Source organism: Dipodomys spectabilis, unplaced genomic scaffold, assembly GCF_019054845.1.
Source record: "Dipodomys spectabilis isolate Male_0828 unplaced genomic scaffold, ASM1905484v1 ptg000264l, whole genome shotgun sequence".
NCBI classification, from domain to species: Eukaryota; Metazoa; Chordata; class Mammalia; order Rodentia; family Heteromyidae; genus Dipodomys; species Dipodomys spectabilis.
Genome location: NW_024870941.1, coordinates 3166926 through 3191703, shown reverse-complemented (window position 1 = coordinate 3191703; position 24778 = coordinate 3166926). Strand labels below are relative to the sequence as shown.

The window sequence follows — 24778 nt, the reverse complement described above, 5'->3', positions numbered from 1 at the left end:
CGCATGGGAACCCGTCTATACCCTGGGGAGCAGAACTGGGTAATGTGGCAACACAATTGTTTACTAGTCAAGGACAGAGTTCTGTAGCCTTGTAGCCTTGTGGTGACAGGATAGAGCCACTCTAGAAAGAAGCCATCTCCCAATTTTCCTCCCTCCTTCCTTTCCTCGCTCCTTCCCTCCCTCCCTCCCTCCTTCCCTCCCTCCCTCCTTCCCTCTCCCTTCCTTACTCCTTCCTCCTCCAAGTTTTTAGTCGAGTTTTAGACACTGTTCTAGACAATGAAGACACACACACATACACACACAGCAGAGAAAAAAAGAAAGACAAATTCCTGTCCTCGTTAATGTACAATGTAAGAATTTTAGGCTGAGTGCCACTGGGTCATGTCTATCATACCTGCTATGGGGAAAGTAGAAATCAGGAGGATTACAGTTTGAAGACAGAACAAAATGCTCATAAGATCTCATCTCCACAGAAAAAGGTGTGGTGGCAGGTGACTGACACTCAAGCTACTTGGGAAGCAAAAGTAAGGAATCATGGCAAGAAGAACACAAAGAAAAAAACTGAGGGTAGAGCTGAAGCAGCAGAGTACCTACCTAACAAGCATGAAACTCTGAGTTCAAACCCCAGTATGTCCAAAATATAGAAAAAATTTAGTGTGGAAACCATTTATGTATACATGCTCATACAAATGCCACAGCACACATAGTTCTGATCCCATTTTTTGGGACAGGTCTACAATATGGCTTTAATTTAGTTACCTTTAACAGTTCCACATTAATTATCTGTGTGATACAACACATCTGTACTGTTCTCAAGCCAAGTGATTTAAAAAGCACATATACTCTTCTCAAAGCAAATGCTTTTAAAAGCACATAAGAACCAATACCATCAGTTAGTCCCTGGCTGTTAGATTATTTACCATCCCTAGGGCTTCATTCTGATTTAGCATTTGATGAATAAGTCTAGAAGGGCCTGTCATTTGTCTCTCTGTATGAAGGTGATTTCATCAGCACAGGGATGTATGAGCTACATGAGCTCTGTGGAACTGGCACTATAAGAAGAGCATTGTGCCAAAAGGCACTCAGAGGATTCCACACTAGAGGCTGGGCCTGCTGAACTTACTTCTGATCCCATTTCTGATCCCATTCCTTCCCATCATTCCCAGGACCTTGGGAGCTATGCTAGAAGAGCAGGAAGATGCAAAGCCACAAGGGGAAGCCCATATGTTTTGGCTTGTGTGAGTGGCTACATGACAACCAAACAACCAGTGAAGTTGCTCATTAGTGCTGGCAGTTCCTATCATCATCATTTTCTGTTTGGCAAAGAGTAATCACAAAGGTGCAGAATGACAGCTCCATAGGATAAGGGTAGTGATGGGTAGGAGAAGGGGTAAGTGGATGACCTGGGAAGGTCACTGAGGAAAGTGGTGGGACAAATGAGAATCTAGAGAAACACTGTACTAGGAGCAGACAGGAGACAGTCTGGGTGACGCCCTGCACCAGGAGAAACCTCAGGGCCCACTCAGGGGCTGTAGTTTGGGTAGCCATAGATGATAACCAGGTGAAAGTATGTGACACGTTTAAAATAGTGTTGGACAGGGAGGAAGTGCACAACACTGGCTACAATGGCAGTGGCTCTGACTGCCATTGCAAGGAAGCATACCATGGTCGCTTAAACCACAGGTGTTTCTCTTCTTATGGTTATGGTGTCTGGGACTGTGAGCAGATGGAGGCTGTGGGTTGGTGTTTTCAGGGGCTCCTCTCTATGGCTGTGGGTGGCTGTCTTGTCCCCATACCTTCAGCTGTTCTTTCCTCTTTGCATATCTGCATCTACTTCTCTTCTCTTCAAGGATACCAGTCTAACTGGCTTAGGGTCCACCTTTTTTTTTTTTTTTTTTGGTCATAGGGCTTGAATTCTGGGCCTGGCTACTATCCCTGAGCTCTTCAGCTCAAGGTAACACTCCACCCCTAGAGCCACAGTGCCACTTTCTAGGGGCCACATTTACGGGCATAGTTTAATTTAGTTACTTCTTTACTGTCTCCAAATACAACCACCTCCTGAGCTACTGGGGTAGGACTTCAACATTTGGATTTAGGAGAAGGATACCCTAAACAGGTACTGATATTGTGTTCATAATACAAACTATGGGAAAGAAAACTATGCATCATACTGGTGTCAGAGTGTGGGCTTAAAAATGGATAAGGAACCCTGCCTCTAACTTTCCTGGTTCACTCAATACTCAGGGATTCCACATCTCTTTCTTCATGGGTCTCTAGCCAGTCTCTCCACTAAGCTCAGATCCATGCCAGCTAGACACTCATCAGACAGTGCTATACCTCTTAATGATCTCTGCAACACTTTCCACCCTACCACACCATCTGTCTATAGTCTCTAACCTGAGTGCCTTCCTAAACCTCTCAAAAAAAAAAATCAGCCTTCAAATCACAACAGCCTCTCCATCTAGCCTTGTTCCTTGGCATCTTGCTATTCTTTTTTGGGGGGTGAGGGGGGTCAGGTTGTAGGGCCTGAACTCTGGGCCTGGGCGCTGTCCCTCAGCTCTTCAGCTCAAGGCTAGCGCTCTACCACTTGAGCCACAGCGCCACTTCCGTTATTCTGGAAGTTCACTGGAGATTAGAGTCTCATGGACTTTCTTGCCTGGGCTGGCTTTGAACCGTGATCCTCAGCTCTCAGCCTCCTGAGTAGCTAGGTTACAGGCATGAACCACCAGTGCCCAGCTATTACTTTATTTTTTTAAATTAATTAATTTTTTTTTCTGGTCATGGGGCCTGAACTCTGGGCCTGGGAATGGTCCCTCAGCTCTTCAGCTCAAGGCTAGCACTCTACCACTTGAGCCACACCACCACTTCCGGCTTTTTTCTTTTTGCTTATGTGGTGCTGAGGAATTGAACCCAGGGCTTCCTGCATGCAAGGCAAGTGCTCTACCACTGAGCCACCTTCCAAGCCCGTCATCTTGCTATTCTTCATTTCAGTTTTCCTAAACTCTGGAGTAGCTGACCAACGCAGCTCTAGCCTAACCCTCACCAGGGCTTCCTCACTATCTGCAGACAGGCCTAGAAAAAAACTGGAAAATATCCCTTCCCCCACTACAGGAATGGAGACCTACCCCACAGTGCTCACAAGGAAAAAGAACAGGGAAATCAACTAAAGCTCAACTAAAGCTAAGGCTCAGATGTCAGGCAAAGTTAGTTCTGGGAGACATAGTGGCACTTATTGGAAACAAAGACCCAAGATAGGAACATTTGACCTGATCAACAACCCACTGGCCCTTCTGCTCAGGACGGTGGTATAGTCCTGAAGCCCTATTCCTCCTTCAGTTGCAGGTCCTCAAGCAGATTAAGCCTTAGTAAAAGTTGAATATGGTCAGAGGTTTGTCCCAATCCCTTCTGCCTTCTTGACTTCCTATGGTTCCCAAACATGTGCCCAAGGTGACTGAGGGGGTCATATGCTGAGTCACTCTCTCTGGCCTGAGCCCGAGGAGGAGGAGGAGAGCCCTGGCTCTCTCTAGGGTGTCTCTGCTTCAGTGGATTTGGTGATTTGAAACTCTGGGCACAAGATCTGTGAAGCAGGCCAGGATGAAGAGGACTGTGAGGGAGAGGAATGGTAGCCACAGGAGTGGACTCTCTTCAGAGCACCCTTCAGAAGACAGTGGGGTGTTCTGTGGAGCAAATCTGGATGGACTTTCTCAAGACACACCAACTGCTGCCCCACATCGCATGAAGAGTGCTTCTCTCCACCCAGGCAGTGGAGCAGAACACGAAGAGCACCAAGCCAGTGCCCTCCATCCTGCAATGTCCTGTCACAGTGACTCAGCTTCTTGTTCCCGCTGTGTTTCCCTTTTGCGGCAGAGAACATGCAGGTTTACAGGGAGACTGCATGGCCATGCCTCAGGCAGGGCCCTGTCACCCTGGTGGGCTCTGCATCTTTGGCTCCTATTTCCCTTGACTCCAGAGATTTGGCCTAAGTTTCTCCTCCATCTATATCCCTCCTCAATCTGAGGACTCTACGTAGACTATTCTGTGTGTAATATGTGGCACACAGAAGAGGAAATGCTGTAAGGGGAACATCAGACATCACTATCACTGTTACCTTACAGCATTTGCTTCCCCAGTCTAACTTCTCCCCATATTTGTAGGTCCCATTCACTGCTTCTCCCCCTCTCTCATCCCTCGTGACAGGCACATTCCTCCTTCTCCTAGAATTTCAGGGCAATAGTAAAAATCCCTGCCACTTGATATCTATACCAGTAAAATGGAGGAGAAATAGTTTTCCCTATCTCCCCTACTAAGTATAGCTAAAAGCATGTTCAATATCTGAAAGAAGACAGAAGACACTGAAAGGGAGAGGGAAGGAGGTAATGTGGCTAAACATCTCAGGACCAAGTGGACTCGGTATTGAGTCCTCGGGTTTTCATCTTGTTCTTATATGTTTAAGATTGCATTTGGAAGAAGTATGAAACAAATAAAAACAAAGAAAGAAGAAAAGAAAAAGGGAAGGAAGGGTATAAGAAAGGGAGAGAGGAAGGGAGGGAGGGAGGGAGACAAGCAACTTAAGCCACAATTCCAGACAAAGGGATCTTGCAAGGCAAAATCTTTTAGGTAATAGCCTCTTAAAAACAGCAAGAAGAAGAAAAGCTTAGCTCTAAACCCCTCCTAAGCTAACCAAGCTCAAGTGAGAAGTCTCAACTTCTACCTCGGGAAAACTGTAAGAGGATTCCCAAGACCAGACAGGGTGATATGGAAATGATACCCTAATGAGCCCCCTCTCTGTAGTATCGATGGAAACCTTCCATCCATCCCTGTCTAGTGGTAAAAGAGGATCACTTCCACTTACCACTGGGATGGTATCAGAGAGGCAGAGTGCAGAATCGGGACCTTCTCTATTGCTTAGCAGTAAGTAGCAAGACTATCTCCAAGAAGTTGGGGCAGGGCAGGGGTCAGGGTGCATTGGTAGGAGCCTGAAGAGAGCTTGAACTCCCAGGGACATCCAGTGGGAAAAAGCAAACACTACCTGCCAGGTGACAGTGGATTTGAAGAACTTGGACTTCTAGCCTCGCCTGGTGGTAAGAGTTGCCTCCAGTTCTCCACTAGAGTGGTCAGACAGTGCTTAAAGAGAAGACTCTTACCAACCTTGCTGACATATGCCCAACTGCATAGGTTTTGATTTTTTAAAAATTACACATTGTTCCAAGAACCAAGAATGTCAAATTATGTAAAAAAAAAAAAACAACACTTTAAAAATGTTACATTGAATAAACATAGCCAGCAATGAAAAAAAAATGGACAAAGCCAGTACTAAATGACAGATATCCGAATTGTCTGATTTTAAATTAGGCATCCTAAAAATGCTTCAATATATTATGAAAAAATTTGAAGCAAGTGAAAAAGCACAAAGTCTCCATAAAGAAAGCCAAGATACAAAGAAAAAATACAGAAATTTTAGAACTGAAAGCTAAAATAACTTGAATAACTTGACAAATATGCTAAATAATAAAATAGAAGGAAAAGAAGAACTTGAAGTCAGAACAATAAAATGAACACAGAGGAAAAATAGACTTAGAACTTAAAATAAAAATAAACATTGTCTTTGTGACTTTTAGCCCCAAAAGATCTAACACTAGATTGAGTGCCAGAGAAAGGAAACAGTGTTGGCACTAAAAAGTTATTTGAGGAAATACTGGCTGAAAAAGCCCCCAAATCTGTCAAAAGTCATAAACATGCAGATCTAATAAACTAAGCAAAATCCAAAGAAGAAAGTCAAAAGAAATCAGTGTCAAAACACATCAAAGTCAAACTTGGAAAAATTGTGACTAGCAAGGGAGAAACAATACCTTTCCTATAGAGGAAAACAGTTCAAGTAACAGTAGACTTCTCATAAGAAATAATGGGAGGAAAGAGGAAATGGTAGGACCCTTTTCACTGATTGAAAGAATCAGTTCAGTGTTCTTTATTCAGTAAATACGTTCTTAAAAAACAAAATGAAATCCAGACATTCTCAGATGGAGGAAAGTTATAAGAATCTATTGCCAGATTTCCTAACTTAAATGAATAGATAAAAAGAAAGAAAATGCTGAGATGGAATCTTGGAACATTAGAAAGAAAGAATATGGAACATACAGAAAATGGGTAAATATAATAGACTCTCTTAAGTTTCCTAAATTAGCTTTCTTTGATGGTTGAACACAATCTAATTTAGTTTTCTTCAACATGTGCAGAAAAAAATACTTATAAACACAAGAGACTGAGCCAAGTATAGTAGCTCAAGGCTGTAATCCTACCTTTTTGGGGAGGTGGAGGTTGGGATATTGTGGTTCAAGGCTGAGATTCCATCTCGTTAATGGCTGGGCATGATAGCACTCACCAGATCCTAGCAGTATAGGGAAGCAGATAGAAGGATCATAGTCCAAGCCTGCCAGGGCATAAAGTGAGATCTTACCTAAAAAAGTAACCAATAAAAATGGCTAATGGAATAGGCCAAGCTGTAGAGGGCTTGGCTAGCAAACACTAAGTCCTGCGTTCAATCCCCAGTACTGCCAAACAGACAAGCAAACAAACAAGGAGGGTGAAGACATGGATATTAAAGAAAGAGTTCTATACTTTGCCCCAATTTGTAATGTCAGTATCAGCAGATTGATATGTTAGGCACATATATTAAAACATCTAAATGAAACATTAAAAAGTCAAACATTAAAAAGCTACATATAAATTAAAATAGAATTCTAAAATCATGTGCAAGTAATCTATAGGAAGATAAAAATAGAAAACAGAGTGAACAAGCAGAAAAGAAAAATTAAATGTCAGACTTGTTGGCCTCACTGTATCAACTATTAATATATACATTACAATATATTACTATATATAATATATATGGTTTAAATATACTATTTATAAATATAGATTAACTGATTATACAAGAAATCATGAACCAATTGCGAAGTGTCTGCAAAACCTCACTTCAAAAATAATTCAAGAACGAGAATTAGGGTTAGGAAAAAGATATACATGTGAACATTAATAAAAAGAAAGTAGTGTATCAGAAAAAGCATTTCAGAGTAAATAAAAGTCTTAAGGGAAAGGAGTCTTAGGAGTAAGAATGCAAAAGAGATCAATGGTACCATCCAACAGCAGGATCCTATTAAATCTTATAGAATACTCCATTGAAAAAGGGCAGAACACACATTCTTTTTAAGTACCCATAGAACATCTACTAAGATAGACCATATTCTGAGCCATTAAACTACTTGAACAGATTTAAAAATCATTGAAACCATACACAATGTGTTTTCTGAGCACAGTGGACTCAAAGTAGAAATTAGTAAATGAAAAACAACTATAAAACTTCCAATCACCTCTAAACTAAATAACATTTCTAAATATTTCAGTTTGAAGTCTCAAGGGGACCTTAAAAACACATTCAAGCCATTGTTTCTAACACATTTATAAGATTATTTCTTTGTTGCTTTGTATGTCCCTCCCCCATGGTATAATCCCTGCTTTCACTGTATTTGATGTCGGTATAATTTGTGGAGGGGAATGGGAAAAACAAATCGTTTAAATAGGGATACAGGTGGACCCATTGCAACAATTAGATGTACAAGTCGTTATGTTGAAAACGAACTTTACAACTTTGGTGCGGGGGGGGGGGGCGAGGGGGAGTGGGGAGGATTGGGGGGGCAGGAGGAGGATGGGAAGGGATGGGAAGGGGAAACAAAGGAGGAGGCTACAATGCTTGATAGGAAATGTACTCATTATCTTGCCCATGTAATTGTAACCCCTCTGAACATTATTTTCACAATAAAAAAATATATATAAAAACACATTCAACACCCAAAAATATTAATACAAATACCAAAAGCCATGGTACACAGCTTAAGGGAAAACTACAGTGAAATGTTTATATTAGAAAAGAAGAAAAGTTACCTGCCAAATGCCAACATCCATGAAAAAGGAACAGAACAGGAGGCCAAGAGTAATTGGGGGAATAAACCTTTCTCAGAGACTACAAACCAAGAGTCTTTCCTTCTGAACTATATTCCCTAAAATATACCAGCACTAAACCTGCACTAAGTCTAATGGCCTTACAACCATTAAAATAATGGAGAGAAAAGTTCAGTCATTAAAATCGTTCTTTGTATTTACGAAGTAACATTGGACGACTATATAACTCTGGGCCCCAATTTCCTCCTCTGTAAAACTGACTCTGTTTTGGTTGGTTGTTTAGTAGTGCTGGCATAGAACCCAACAATACAAGCACTCTATCACTGAGCTACCCTATTCTAATCATCTCTAAAGTTGTAGTGCTCTTTGTACCTAACTTCAGATTGTGATTATAAATGAATTAATACATATTAGGTGCTTAGTATTGTTTCTAGCATGCCATAAGCACTTTTTTTTCAAACATGATATATTTTCAGCGGCTGCTTCCCCTAGACATAAATTTTATATGGGTGCATTTCTGTTTGAAATCTATCAATTTCAGTTTCCTTTTAGGAAACTACAACCTAAACAGCAAAATCCTATAATTGATGTGGACAGCCTGTGGAACAATAGGAACGCTCATTCATCTGGTGGTAGTTTTAGTTGTGTTTCTGAATACTCTGTTGTATGCCATCCATCTATTTCTGAATCTTTAGGGTATGTCTACAGTCCAGATTGCTGTAGCTTTATAATGAGCCTGTAAATAAATAACTGTATGATCTCTACATTTGTTCTTTTTTTGTCAAAGGCTATTCTAGGTCCTTTGCATTTACATACAAGTGTGAGAAAATTTGCCAATTTCTACTTGAGTTTCAAGTTATTAATTAGGGTTTCATTACATCTGCCTATTAGAACAATTTGACACATAAAAAAACGTTGAATTTGCTGATCTATAATTGTCATGTCTATTCATTTGTCACCTTTATTGTCAGCATTGTTTTCTGTGTGTAGCTTATGTGTGTAAAAATTATCATTAAGTGTTCATATTTTTCAGGCCATTAAATATGCTATTGGTATTTAACTTCAATTTTCAACTGATAGTTGATCATTCACAGAACTGTGATAGTGTCCTTAAACTTTTCCTTATATACAACCTGCCAGCTAAATCTGTTTTTCCTCCTTTCCAGGTGAGGCCCCTTTCGTTTGTCTGTGTCATTGTGACTCATTCCACTGGGAGGACAGTACATGCATTTCTGGAAAGGGGGGGCACAGAGGGCATACAGCTACACAATTTTTTCTCCCTTGAACAGAAAAGCCTCAAAGAAGCGAACCTAATTCAGTAATACAGAGTAAATTGGAAACCACAACCTTTGCAACTATTTAAATTACAAACTTCCAATGATAGAATGAAAGCCCCAGTGCTCATAGCTATGATCTCCGTGATACATTTATAGTTTTTAATCCTCTCCTTTCTTACCTTTGCTCCTTCATTGAATGCCTTGGATTGTCTAATAAACTCAAGACTTGTCTCTAGTTCTACCTTAAAGAGTATTCAAAGGAAACAGGTATCAGAAATGGATTGCATTTTCTCAATACTTCTTTAGAAAGCTCACAAATCACTTACAGATTACTGTTTTAATATATATTATCTGTTTCCCCAAACATTTCCATCACAAATCCATCTTACTTTCCTGGGTTGGCTATGTTCTTGTATTCATACTGGAAAACTTTGATTAGCTAACAGACCAATCTTATTCTTTGTCCACCCCATCCTTCTTAATAACTAGTAAACAGATGACATTCAGTTCATTGAATTTCCAGTTTATTTAACAAGAGTTTCTAGGCATTTTATTTATTTCTCAAAACAAGTTTCTAAAGTATTATTCCCATTTTACAAACAAAAACAAAAGCTCAGGGAGAACAGTGCCAGTAAACTGCCAGAATAAAAATTCAAGGGCAGATTGCAAAGCTCATGCCTGCTCCATTATACTACACACTTACACACACACGCACACACACACACACTCATTCATTCATTCACTATTCATTGATAATAGTTCCCCCATATCCTGGTACAATCCAAGACACTATTAAGAAACAACCTCCCGAATAAATTCCTTCTCTTGGAAAGGAAATTGAAGATCAGATTTTCTGGATATGTAGACACAAACAAGGGAGCATCTTGTTTGTGAGGTTCTGTTTACATGAATTTGAGAGCTGGCTAAGTAAGCTGCATAACACCCATATTACACAGACCAAATATGGTTTGCAATAGGAATTTGTAGTTTCCACTGCAGAAAACTAAAATGATAGAAATAGCTAAAGCACATATGCTAGAAAAAACCATGACTTTGAAAAGCACAGGGTTCAAATGCTGTCAAATGCTGATGCTGCCACTTAAGTCTCATCCACAGTGTTTCTAAGTATTTCTAAATCTCAGCATCCTCATTATAAAAATAATGGGCCTTTTCACCTATCTTGCTACTGCAGGCACAAAGCAGGTAATCAGTAAGTGCTAATTTTCTGTCCTGGCAGTGATAATTATGTAGACTTAGTGAAGACACAGAATACCAGAGGTGAACAGGAATGCCTCACACTTCCATGGAGTTGTGTTATGAAAAGCAGTGGCTCCCAGAAGGGTTGTAAGGCAGCCAGAATCAGTACTTGAGGAGGCACCACAGCTGGTGATAAAATGGATGTGAGGAATGACTGCACACATCAAGCCTGGGCTCGGAGGGTGACGTGATGATAACAAAGAGTCACTGGCAGGAGATTCTGTTTGCTGGAGGGGAAACAGGATGGTTCATTTTGAACATGTGAAGTTTGAACACTTGAAAGAGTATCTGTTAGGAAAGAGGCTTTACCTGAAATTATAATACCTAAATTCCTTTAACAACAAGGTATGTTACTCCCATAGTATACGTCAGTAGAATCACAAACAAATATGAGAAAGTACAAATTGTATTTATCAGTGATATACTGAGAGGGATCCCTCCCCATCTAGGCTCAAATTCTATTCTGTATGAATAGCAAATAAAATGCCATCTTTTAAAGAAATACCCTCTAAATTAAAAAGAAAAAAAATCCTATGTGATACCTCAATCTCAAAGCCTATTCATTCCTTCAGTTGCTAAAAGGCTCTAGTTACTGATATGAGCTATGTTAAATGGATATGTACACATAGATAAACCGGTAGGTACTTTAAAGATCTCAACTTAAAAACTGTATTTCCAATTCATACATAGGAGCAGAACAAAACTTTTAACAATTCATAAATGGGATGTCCCATTTATTAGTTGCTAACTAAGTCAATTAACACAAGTTCAGTATCCTTTATTGGAAATACTTGGGACCAGAAATACTTGGGATTTGACAATTTTAGGAGGGAGTCAGAATCTTTGCTTTATATAACATAAGTATGAGATTTAAATTTACATGATTCATATACAATGTGAACATGCTGGGTAGAGGTAACTTCATGAGCCTGTATTTTGACCATGAACCTGTACTTGAGGTCTTATCCTCTCAGCACTCAAAAGTTTTGGCCCTTGGAGGATTTCAGACTTTTGAATTAAGGATGGCATCAAGAACAAATGCGCATTTCTTTAACCATGTTCACCAGAACTGAGGGAGATGAGTACTATGGGATGCAAAGGTCTTCTGACTTCCTGACAAGAATCTAGGCACCACCACTATTCCCAGGTGAGGGATGTTACTGCTCCATTTCTGTAAAAATGAAGACACAAATTAAATGTCCAAATACATTATTTTCAACACAAATGAAAGATTATAGTATCAGTCATGAAGCAGACATTGGCAAATTTACTCCACACATGGAATATAGGCACTATTTTTGTATTTTAATATGAAAATTTAAGCAGCTACCCACAATATGACCTCTGCTAAAGCTTTTCATTCACCAATAAATTTTTGACAAAGTTAATACATCACAAGTAAATACATAGGATTATATTTATGGTTATCTTTGGCACATTTGTCAAGTTGGAGAATCTCAAAGGCAATAAAATTGGACTTCTTTGCACATTCTTTTAATCTTTACATTAAAACATAAGGCCGCAAAAAGGCAAGATGAAATTTTAGGATATGAGGAATAGTTTTAATAAAATTTTACATACAGTACCTTACATATAGAACAGTGTGTTTGCAAATTTAAATAATATCTGAATGTACAGTGGCATGAATTCTTATCAAAGATAAATTCAAGTTCTCTGTCTACCAGTTCTGAAATGCATTTACAGATTGCTAGAACTGATAAACAGAATGAGGCATAAAATATTCAAGTGTTATATGTCATCAAATGGCCTCCTCTTAACAATCTCAAAAATGTCAAAACCTGTACATACATTTTTAATTTTTAAAAAGTCTGTTAAAAGGCAACATTTCATGTTAACCACCAATTTGTAGAGTCTATAGTAATAAAACTAGATATGTGTAATATAAATATGTGTTGGTTATGTACATGTTGAGTGTTTAAAACAAGCATACACACTTACGCATACCTGCTTATGTAGCACTGGGGGCACACACAACTCATGTGAGGACTGGCAGACAGTAGGACCTAGGCTCAAAATCCAGCAAGAGCTAAGACAGCAACTTAGTTGCCTTTGGTTTCAGAAAATCTGTTCATTTGCGATCAAAGCTAAAAGTCTGAGTGCATGTGTATTATTCAAAAATAAAATTCATCTTCTGAAATGAACCTTTTCCAGTATTCCACTACTAGCTAGCAGTTAAAAAAATCCACAGCCACAAATTATTTGATATATTTTTCACTCCTCATCCCAGCTGAGGTTATTTATATTTTTTTTCTGAAGGCAAACACCAAGCATATCCAGGATCAAAAAGTTATGTTGAACCTGAACACTGCCATTTAACTATATATGTGATATATGTGACAAAAAGGCTTCGGATGGACTCATGGTATTATGTAAGACTCGGGGTGTGAGAATGCCCACAATATTTAAATCCTCTGTCCAGCAGCAGCATCAACATTTGGCACATGGGATCTTTCTGCAAGCTAATTTGTTTTTAATAAGCTTAGTGCCTGCAGTAAATTCCAATTATTTGGTGCTTGTTTTTTAAATACATTCATAATGAAGTAAGAATTCCACAATTGTTTTTCTCAAAAGTGAGACTTCTAAACTGTCAGTTTACTGATTAAATACATTCATCACCCAAGAAACAACTCATGATCCTATGGAAGTTTAAATAACCTAAATTCTGTGCAGCTGGATTCAACTGCTGAGAAGGCAGTTCTTAGAGCAACCTTGAAGAACTCTCCAGAATTTAAATTTCCATTAATTTTAATTTTGGCCAAATGCTGGTTTATAAATATGGATCTTTCTATAAAAACTATATAAACGCACCATATTTCTTTGTACAGGTATCTTCAATTTCATATAAGCAGCTATTCAAAATTCCTGCCAATTTGATCCCCTTCTAATTCTATTTCGCTGATCCTTGGCATACAAAACATTGTCATTTGCAGCTTGCTTATATTTTTAATATTCACTTGATAAAGTTGCTCTTTTTCTTTCAAGGTGCCTTCTTATTGACATTACAAATCAGTAAATGACCAAACATCACTAAGCTTTTTAAAGTACACACTTAGTAATCATGTGAATAATAAAAATGATTGGACTGGAGAGCCATACTCTTGTTACTAAGTTCACCACTGTCATACAGAGCAAAGAGCTGCTATTTGCTGTACTTTGCCCATGTCGATTAGGAGCTGTTTTATGTGACGTTTAAGTTGGGGCAGTCTTGCGAGAGGATCTGGTGGTTCCAACTCCCCGGTAAAATCAAGCCAGCTTTCCAGAACTAAAAGAAAGAGAAGAGCACATTTAAATAATTTCTGGAAGAATGGTTAGAAAATGGTGTCATTAGCAGGTTGGAATAGTGACTAAGAGTTCATGTCTTTTGTCTTCAGAAGGTGAATATACTCAAGCCATTTTGTGTAAGGCTCAGTGGTGTCTGTACCCACTCCACAGTGATATAACATAGTCCCTCTGGCATTATCAATTTGTTTTTCAATGTTAGGAATTGATTCTGAAACCCTGTGCTCACTGGACAGGTGCTCTACAATTGGGCTAAATCATCAGCTCCATGTTTCCTTTATATATAAATTAGTTTCATTTTTAATTTCCCCTTCTATTCTTTTTCCTGGAATAATAAACAACAGCTCCTTGTGTCTGACCCAAGCTTTCTACTAATGTATTTTAAATCATCTCTATCCAGTCTTCCTTTTTCACAAAAGAGGTAGTGATTTCTATTGACCTTTTTAGCTTTACTATTTCATCACTATAACTTTTTTAATGTATGTACATTAAAATTCTAGTTTTACTGTCTCCTTTGAAAATATGGAATCAAGTCAGGCTGTATTTTATTTCTTCAAAAATTTACATCAGACAGTAAAATAACTCTATAACCAAGATAAAACCCCAGTGGAACATGCTTCTGCAAGGGTGTACTACCATCATGGGGGATAAAGAAGGCAGGAGTTCAACCTTGGAGAAGTGGTGAGGTGTTCCATGCTCTTACCAGAACAATAGAGAAGGAAGGTAAGAACACAAGAGTCAAAATGAATAAAAGAAACATGGGTTGTGAATCCAGTAACCCAGCTTATTCTGATTTCTCAGATATAAAATTTGTCTTGCTTAAATTTTGAGTTCCTAAGTAATGGTAATTTTTTATGATACTATTATGATACATTAGAAAATCTGTATGCAAACATAAGGCTTAGCTATTTAACTCGGGAAGCTGTTCAATTCCATGTACCCAATACTAACCAAAGTAAAACCATATGTTCACCATATTTTCCCTCATATGTCAAATGTGCTTATACTTGTTATGCTGATTTCCTGAGAGATAATGGCTCAATAAAACTATAAATATTCAGTAAATGTTGCATATTGAGCTTGGCAGGTGATAAGCAGTTTTTAATAAATATCCATCTCACAAAAATAAACATTAAGATAATACCCAATTACTCTGCCTTGAGCCTAAAAGACCCTATATGGGCTAATATAGTGCAAAGGGAGAGGGAAGGCCCTGTAGTTATAGAGAGAAGCTGTACTTTTCATCATATAATTAGTTTTAAACAACTTCTTTGCAATGGCATTGAACATACTCTATTAAATGCATCTTAGTTCTTTGTTAAATTACCATCCATTTCTTTTTCTATGAGGTCCATCCTGCTGGTGACTTCATTCTGCACATTTTCTATGTGTGTAAGGAGATTGAGCTGCCACTGAAGATGTGAGTCTCCTGGGTCTTCAGCGCCTCTTTTATCATTATAAACAGACGCCTTATTTCCTAAAGTTGGGTTCTTCTTCACAAGACCAGTAGAAAAAACAAAACATACTAAATTGGTTGAAAAGCAATGTCAACAGGGAAAGGTACATTAAAAAACCTCATTACCCACTATAATCTGTGCAATACAATTTGATTCCTAAGGATGTCTTTAAAGAAAAGTTCAGGTACATAATCAAATTACATGTAGTGGTCCTTTAAAGTACATTTCTCCCTCTACAAAGCCTATGTGTTTCAATGATACTTGATGAATTAAGTCAATAATCCTATTTTGCTCTAATGGGCCAATTTGGAACATTTCCTTCTTCAAGTAATTTCAACTGGTAACATTAATGAAGTAAGGGCCAAGTAATGGAAAAACAAAAGAACTGTTGAATACCAATACAAAGTCTAGTTCACAAAAGAGTGGACTTTACTCTTGTAGTTACATCAAGAAGATATGGTAAGTATCTAAAGTAACTAAGTAGTCTAAAAGCTTCAAGAGTGCAAGCTGTGCAAGCTTATGCCTGTCATTCTAGCTACTCAGGAGGCTAAGATCATAGTTCAAAGACAGCCTGGGGAGGAACGTCTGTGAGACTCTTACCTACGATGAACCAACAGAAAACTGGAAATGGTGCTGTGGCTCAAGTTGTAGAGTACTATCCTTGAGCTGAAGACTTCAGCTCAGGCACAACACCCAGGCCCAGAGTTAGAGCCCCACAGTTGACAAAACACACACACACACACACACACACACACACACACACACACACACACACACACACACACACACACACACACACACACACACGCTGCTACACACATACAGAGAACTTGCATTTGCAAGTATACTAATTTGACAACAAATATTTGAAACAACTTTCATAACAGCTTTTCAAATTGTTATATCCTTACCTGTAACAATTACTTGGAAAATAATTTTAAAGTGGCCATGGTAATTGAAAATCAATAGAAAATAAAAGACACAACTTATCAAAGGTAATCTCAACAAATAGGAAACAATATTTACAGATATTCAATATGCACAAGAAATTCAGCTTCTTACATACTGGAATTAATGTGCACTTACAAATATGCTGTTATTTAAAAGATAAAGTGTTATGTTGTCTAAAATACATTAAAAAGGCATTATTATAACCATACTTATTTTCATATTCTTTCACATAGACACTTTCATCTGGAATACAAGGTACCTCATTAGTTTTTAGAGGCATTTAAGTATGCTCATAAAATTCAAACTTTTATTAGTGTAACCATTTTTTTAAATTATATCAATTCTGAATTAGGTGTAACTAATGTTTAAGTGGATGGAATTTTCGAGCAGAACAAAGAATATGTGTCTTTTACAAGTACTGCTTCATGCAGTTTAGTATTATATACTTTCCATCTGTTGTTCCAGATGAACCTGTTTTACCTTTTCTGACATTCCATGCTCTTTTGCTGAATACTGGGAATGTCTTGTAGCTCCCAGGTAGAATTCTTGCTCTTCTTCAAAACTGCTAACATCGTCATCAGAGCTCCCAGGATCTACAAGAGATTTGTGGTCCTGACCAAAACTTTGTGGCTTTTGATAGCTGTGCTCGCTTGTTATGTAAGTTCCTTCCATTCTCAAGGGAAAACGAGGTGGCTCTTTATGGTTTTGTACATGTTTCTTTTCTTCTACATTAGCTGTGTCTTGAACTGTGATTTTTTTCTCCACTCCAGCTATTATTTGATCTTGGTCCTTTCGCTTCCCAGAACAAGCCCACAGGTGAAGGTCAGGATGATGTTTATTCCTTAAAACAAAAGTGAAGAAAGAGAAGTAAAGGAAAACATAAATAAAACAAAACAAACATGGTACAAACTTAAAACCATAATAAATTTCAAGTCCAAGTTAGCAGGAGGTTAGGAGCCATGACAAGAGAAAAGATTTTCTTTAAGCTAACTCACTCCAGTGTTTCATCCAAAATCAGATTCTCTCAATTTTAAAGAAATAATACTCACAAGAGCAATAATGAACATACTTCTATTGATCATTAATGTTGTCATGTCATACTTATATTTTCTATAAATTTTATATTGTATGTTACAAAAATATTTACGTGTGCAATTTAAAGATATTTACTCAATGAAAAAGCAAAAACTTGTGATAAAAGAATTCCAAGTATAAGCCAGACACCTGTGGCTCACGCCTGTAATCCTAGCTACTCAGGAGGCTGAGATCTGAGATGACAGTTGAAAGCCAGCCGGGGCAGGAAAGTCCGTGAGACTCTTATCTCCAATAAACCGCTAGAAAACTGGAAGTGGTGTTGTGGCTCAAGCGGTAGCGCGCTCACCTTGAGCTGAAGAGTGCAGGGATAGTGCCTAAGCCCAGAGTTCAAGCCCCACGACTGACAAAAAAAAAAAAATTCCAAGTATAGACAGAGAGAAATCAAACCTCTCCTCCTGCATGGCAATCATTAATGAGGTATGATAGTCCAGACATTTTGTATATACATAAAATTACTTTTGAATAGATGAGCATCCATGCTTTCTTATACAGTTGGGACTACTACAATCTGCCCCTTTCATATATATGTGTGTGTGTGTGTGTGTGTAAATATACATATATGGTATATATATGTATATGTTAGGGACACCTTACCACCAAGTACATACAGCTTTCCCTTACTTATACTGAAGTGGCCGAATGGTACTTATTACTTACCCATCTGATTTAGCTAACCAATTGCCCAATGATAGGCATATCTGCTTGCACGTACCCAAATACATTTATAGATTTGGAACTGCTGAGCAGCATGTATTTCTAATTGTACTGTATAACTGGCTTCCAAAGGGGGTATACTATTCACACCTCACCATGGGTCTATGGTAATGTCTATTTAACTCATCTTCACTAAACAAGTCTGCACAATACTGTGCAGTTAACTGAGTAGTCATGACAACTCTTAACTAAGTGAAAAAGCATGACTCTATCAGAGCTTAAGTGAATAAAGGTATTTGAGAAGCATAAACTTTTCTTGAGAGCTTGTTTGGAGGTTCTAGCAGGGGAGCACAGCTACTCGTATACCTCTGAGCAAAGACCAGTCCACCTCTATGAGGGACAGTCGTCCTCTTTGACAGAGCACTCAGCTTTGGGAGGGATGCACATGGAGTGGTGAGGGAGGAAGGGGACACTGGCCTCGCCAGCCAGATCAGCCGAATCAACTCTGGAGATCACTGGGGTGACAGATGTAGCAGCCAGATTGCCCTCACATCCCCATAAACCTTTCTAAAGGCTCAATAATGTTTGTATATTAGTACCGCCTAAATTTGAGTCAAATTATTTTTCTTCTAGTACTAATCATGCATTTTTTCTGAAATTATAAATTATCTTTTAGATTTCTATTTATTTTGCTTTTGAGACATAGTCTTTTTTTCCCCAGATTAATTTTTGTTGTTGTTGTTGTTGGTCATAGGGCTTGAACTCTTGGCCTGGGCACTGTCCTTGAACTCTTTAGCTCAAGGTGAGCACTCTACCACTTGAGCCACAGTACCACTTCCGGTTTTCTGGTGGCTTATTGGAGATTAGAGTCTCATGGACTTTCCTGCCCAGGCTGGCTTTGAACCACGATCCTTAGACCTCAGCCTCCTGAGTAGCTACTATTACAGGCATGAGCCACAGGCACCCAGTTCCAGATTAACTACCTTTATTAACATACATTAACAGTACAATGAGGTTCCACTGTGATGATTCCACAGATGTCTAGTGATTTTGAGCAAGATCATTTGATCAGTTCATTTGTCCTATCCATCCTCCACTTTTTCAAACAGTGTTTGGTGGTTTTCATTAAGTCATTTTCGCGCGCGCGTGCGCGCGCTTGTGTGTGTGTGTGTGTGTGTGTGTGTGTAATACATTTCTATCCTCTTTATCTTCCAATAGCCTCTTGTTTCCTCATTCTTCTTCCACTGTGTCCCCTTTTACACTCTTGTACTATTATCATCAGCATCAGCATCAGCACTTGGACATGTAGCTCTTGATATATAGCTCAGACCAGACTTGAAATTACGATCTTCCTGCTGCACCATCTCTAGTGCAAGGATTATATGTGCATGCCACCACATCTGGCTCTCGAATAGATTATTTTTTCTTTTTTGTGCTAATACTGGAGCTTGAACTCAGGGCTTTGTGCACTTGCTTGGCTTTTTTTATGCAAAGCCATCATTTTACCATTTAAGTCACTATCTCTAATAATTTAATAATTAACTAGAAAATGCTCATTTAAAATTCTCAATCAGTAGAAGGAATGGTAGCAAAAAAGATGGATTTTAATAATGCAGCAAGTAAATATTGCTATTCCCTCTGAGGAGCAAGGATAGGTGACAGAAGCTGCTTAACTATTTACCTTAAAGCAAGGTTTATTTTTACTGATTATTGTAAGGATTAATTCAAATCTCCACAAAACACCAGTTTCATGAAGGATCCATAATAATGCCTATTACTACTAGAAATATTAATATAAGGAAGGCCTGTAGGCACACAGGCAGAAATGATGAAGCTAAAATATTCTTAGTGTAATAATAAATGCAGAGAAACTCGTACTGATAACTACAAAGAAGACAAATTGGGTTTTAATCATTTTTAAAAAAGAACTGATATATTAAGCCATTCCTTTAGGTCTTAGCATTTACATGGCCTATTTTGTTTTTGTTTTTTGACCAGTATTGGGATTTGAACCCAGGAACTTGCCTTCTCCTCCACTGTTGTTGTTTTTTTCTGTTTTGTTTTTGTTTTGCTGATCCTACGGCTTGAACTCAAGGCCTGGGCACTGTCCGAGCCCCTTTATGCTCAAGGCTAACATTCTACCACTTGAGCCACAATGCCACTTCCAGCTTTCTCTCAGTAGTTTAAAGAGTTTCACAGACTTTTCTGCCCAGGCTGGCTTTCAGTCGTGATCCTTTTATCTCGGCCTCCTGAGTAACTAGGATTAAAGGTGTGAGCCACTGGCACCTGGCCCTCCCGTTTTGTTTTGATTTTTTTTTTCTATTGTTAATGTTCTACCACTTGAGCCAAGCCTCCACTTCTGGCTCTTTGGTTAACTGGAAGGACGATTTTTGCCTGGGCTAGCTTTGAACCATCTTTAGATCTCTCCTGAGTAACTAGAATCATAGGTGTGAGCCACGAGTACCCAGCTTACATGGCCTTTTAACAAAGAAATCTATACAATGAAAACAAATTTCACTTAACCAGTTCTTAAGTACTTACTCTTATATAGCAAACTAGGGATAAAATGCTAGAAGAGATCTGTGGTTCACCTGGAGGAGACAGGCAATAAAAAAGCTGAGTGCACTCTCAGTATGCACAGAACTTCCCAACTAGCCAGGTCACATTTAGTTGGGCAAGAGGCAATGCAAATTTATCTGCTAGTTAAGCCAATAGTGGAAGTGTATGCATGGCTTTGAGTAAAATCCTGTCTTACAAGAAAGCATGCCTCATGCATTGCTATAGCTGGACATTTGAGGAAAATGTTTAGGAGGGAAGGTGTGGCAGCAAAATACTTAAGATAGGACACAGAGTGCATGCTAGAGAGCTCAGACTTTGTTCACTAGACAACAGGAAGACTATGATACTAAAAGAAACAATCTCATATCTATCTTTCACTAAAATCGTACTGGCAACTGAATAAAGAATATATTGGAAAAGCGAAAGACTGGAGCCTCAGGGGATTGAAGGGCTGAGACAGTACTTCTGGGAGGAGGGAACAAAGGAGAGGGAGACAACAACTTCAAGGGAACAATGTGGAGACTCAGGAAAGCAGACAGGAGGGGAAAAGGATGGGGGAGTTCAAAGGAAGAAAATCTTGTGAAGAACTTTTCATTTTTTTATTTGTATTTTTGTTGGTACTGAGGTTTGAATTTAGGGTCTTAAATTTTCAAGGCAAATACTCTACAACTTGATCTATAATTCCATCTCTTCAGGCTTTAGGTTATTTCTCATAAAGTGCAATGTATCTTTTTGCCTGGGTTGGCCTCAGATCTCAATGCTTCCCACATAGCCAGAATTATGGATTTGAACCACCATGCCTGGCTTTGTTTGTTGAATCTTGCTAACTTTTTGGCTAACTGACCTCAAACCTGGATCCACTCCAAGTAGCCTGGATTATAAACAAGAAGTTATTATGGTTAGGCATTATCAGGAATTACAAGCAAAGCCTGGAGTAACATTTTGATATCGTAGTAAAAGAAGGCTTGCTTTACATTTTCTTCAAGGGAAATGTATTTGGGACTAAATGCAATTGGACCCCAGGATTGAATCTACCTAACAAAGAAAATATTCACTTTTTCTAGAATCCCTCTTGTTTCCTCATCACAGAAGACACAGGCTCACCACAGCAACTACACCTAATTTTCTGTACCTGGTGAGTATATAAGACTAGAACTAAACTGGTAGATGTGTTATCAATCTTTAACCATGCTCACCTAATGGCTACACGCTGGCAAACCTAGTCATTTAAAAATTCTAATGGCTACATGCTGGCAAACCTAGTCATTTAAAAATTAACTCATCTGCCCTTTTGAAAAGTAGAAATATCAACACTAGGTCTTCAAATGTCACTTTAAATATTTTTGTTTTCATATTTATGTCTAGTTGATTTTTATCCAAATGTGTATGAACACATGGCCCTCCCCAGCCCTTCACTTACTTTAGAATTCCGATCTTCAGCTGTAATCCGTGTAGCACTTCTGTCACACCATACACATCAGCAAGCAGATGATGTGTGGAAACTATCTTTTTGGCATTGAGATGAGAGTAATTTTCTTTTAAAAATGATAACCCGCACATTCTCCCATTATTCAACCAGTCCTTATCATAACGGTATTTTGCACTCCACCTCTGACCTGTAATGAAGTTGACATTAAAGTCACAAAGGATGCTACTTGTTCAGGTCTCCCTTCCACTGCTTCTCAGAGAGTAAAGCAAGTTTTGAAGCTACGAGTGCATTTACAACCAAAGTAAGACAATGTTGGAGCAATGCTGAGAAAAGGATCCTTCCACATGTCCCATATGTCAGCCTACTTAAGCAGGAGCAGCTCCATTTAGGATATGGTCAGAGGCAGACAGACCTGCAAAGGAAACTGATTCTTGCTTTCAGTTTATCAGTCACTTGTCTTCTAAAATGCTAAAAAGGCTGAACAAAAATTACAGGGTTTCTTCTTTAAGTACTATGTCTTCAGATGAAATGGAGTCGAGCAAATAGGAACCTTATTTACATGGCTATGATTTCACAGGATCCTCTATCATCCAACAGACTCAGTGTGAAACACAAATTAGATCCTATTACCATTAGAAGCTCTGTGTCTGTGTCCCTACTATGGGGCATAGTTCGTTTGAATCATTCACTTTTCCACAATGGAGGGCAAATAAAAAGTATCCACAAATGCTACTGGATGAGTGTCCACATTTTTTACCGAATAAGCACAGTGAATAGCATATTTCTACAATATATGCTGAAGAAACAAGTGTCTACATGTAGGTCAGAAACTTCCCTTCTTCTATTTTTTCTTGTTTTTCTTTCATAGGTATACAATCAATTTGCCTTTTATTAGAAATAACTTGTTTTCTGTTTTTTGGCAGAAATTATATATAAGAAACTTGCTTCTTAAAGATTCTCTAGGCATGGAGAAGATACAATAGACCAGAAGTCAATAATCTTGTTCTACCTCAGTCAGCTATGACTACTGCTTCCCCTCGACCCACAGCACACAGCTTTCAGTGCCAGTAGCATAAGATATTCTATGATTATCACTGATCTGAAGTGAGTTGGATATGTAGCACTACCAGAAACTTCTTTAAAATCGTATCAGGAGAATACAAGTGTAGACTACCAGTCCATTCAAATCACCATAAATAAGCTTAGTTGAAACTACTACACAGAGATAGACAAAAGCTAGTTCTTTGACAGGAAAAAAACCACATTTTCTCTTTCAATAATGAGAGGTGACTGTGTTGGTACATTAATGCTTAGTGAATATTTGTTTGTTTAAGTCATTAATATAAAACTATAACAGTGAGAATGTATTTGTAGTAAAAAAAAAAGAGTGAAGTATAACTAAGCAAGAAGTAGCACTGCCTTCTGTGGTGGGTCTTGAATATTACCAGCTATCAGCACATACAAAATATACAACCCAGCGCAGAGGGCCTACCTGGAGGGTCTCGGCAGATGTAGCAGATATACTGCTCTGGAATGCTCTCCTCCAGCAGCCCCATGCACACGCTGTGCTGCCAGCACAGACACTCTTCACACTGCCAGAGAACAGAAGACACATACGGTGTTGTCTGCAATGGGTCCCCACTCCCCAGCAAGGGTCAACGCCCTGCCTTCTAATTAGCTGGCTTGCTTTCTTGACACTGACAGTTCAACTCCTATGCAAATAACAAAAGCAAGTCATGATTTAAGATATGCTTTAATAAATTACTTAGGTTATAAAATGCCAGAATTCCCCTCCTCTATTGGTTTCTGTGGTAACCACTGTTTTTAAAACACCATTCTCTTAAAAACACTTTATCATCATGTTTTCTTAAAGCATTGAACTGTTGCCTATAGAAATGACCTCTTAAATATTTGCTAGCTGAAACTATAGATCTGCAGTTCCCTTATCTAAGAACACCTCTAACAAACAAGATTACCTTTTGTTTATTCCTGTAACCAGTATCTCCAAATCTTCCACTGTGTCATTCCAAAACACAAGTTAGTTTCCCCCCCCCCCCCCTTTTTTTTTTTTTACTAGAGATGCCTTTCCTACGAGGGAAGGATGTTAACCCTTACAACAAGTTTTCCCTTCTTTGAGAAAACAACTTCTTCAATTTCCGCTCACTGGAGGGTGACTACATACAAATTGTTGCACAACATGGATCAGATCAGTAAGAGAAAGACTACTGTGATTTCACTCTTACAAGTAAAGGTTGGCCCATTTTATGTCTAAGAATTTCATTATGGAGGCCTCAATCTAAATACCCTGTAGCAATCTAAAAGCTGTGGCTTTGATGTGATGGCTAGTACAAAGGAGAGGGCATCAGATGCACCTGCTGAGCACTGAAATAATCTGGGACTACCTGGATCATGAAGCCATTCTCTTCATCCATTTCACAAATACATCGTACAATTTCATTAAGAGCATCATCTTCATCCTGAGATTCCTCAAAATTGGTTGAATCAAAATCCTGATTGTACTCATCCCCACTCAGAAGCAAACTTTCTGTTGAAGAATCATCTAGGAACTCCATATCTGATAAGTCTAGAAGATACATGGAAAGGACACTCAGTACAGTTTTCCATTTCTTATGTCATTTTTCAGAAAGAGAGGAGCTATGAAGAGTGACTGTAAGGTATTAATCATTTTAATAGGGTGAAGACTGATGCTAATACATTATGTCTCCAGAGAAACAAACAGAGGCTTAGGTAATTCTCTTTTCTATCCTAGTGCATACATCATTGTAATGAACACTAAGTTACATAGATTATGGCTAGCTTTAGGAACTATTAAAATCTGTATT

At 38.5% G+C, this 24778-nt stretch overlaps 1 protein-coding gene and 1 long non-coding RNA gene across 5 annotated transcripts in view; one reads left to right on the top strand and one right to left on the bottom strand.

Annotated features, from left to right (window-relative positions):
• Positions 1 to 10670: 10670 nt before the first annotated feature.
• LOC122125367 lies at positions 10671 to 20716 on the top strand. The gene is made up of 3 exons (XR_006150756.1): positions 10671 to 10751; positions 19057 to 19062; positions 20706 to 20716. It is a non-coding gene; the product is annotated as an uncharacterized LOC122125367 (long non-coding RNA).
• Phf20l1 (PHD finger protein 20 like 1) overlaps positions 12026 to 24778 on the bottom strand; it is a 99792-nt gene continuing 87039 nt past the window's right edge. For all 4 annotated transcript variants that reach the window (XM_042699998.1, XM_042699997.1, XM_042699995.1 and 1 more), the window contains 6 exons: positions 24338 to 24519; positions 23428 to 23527; positions 21927 to 22122; positions 16679 to 17039; positions 15118 to 15280; positions 12026 to 13773 (listed from right to left, as the gene is read on the bottom strand). In XM_042699998.1, the coding sequence (XP_042555932.1) occupies positions 13631 to 13773; positions 15118 to 15280; positions 16679 to 17039; positions 21927 to 22122; positions 23428 to 23527; positions 24338 to 24519 (1145 nt within the window). In that variant the 3' untranslated portion in view covers positions 12026 to 13630. The remainder of the gene's footprint in view (positions 13774 to 15117; positions 15281 to 16678; positions 17040 to 21926; positions 22123 to 23427; positions 23528 to 24337; positions 24520 to 24778) is intronic.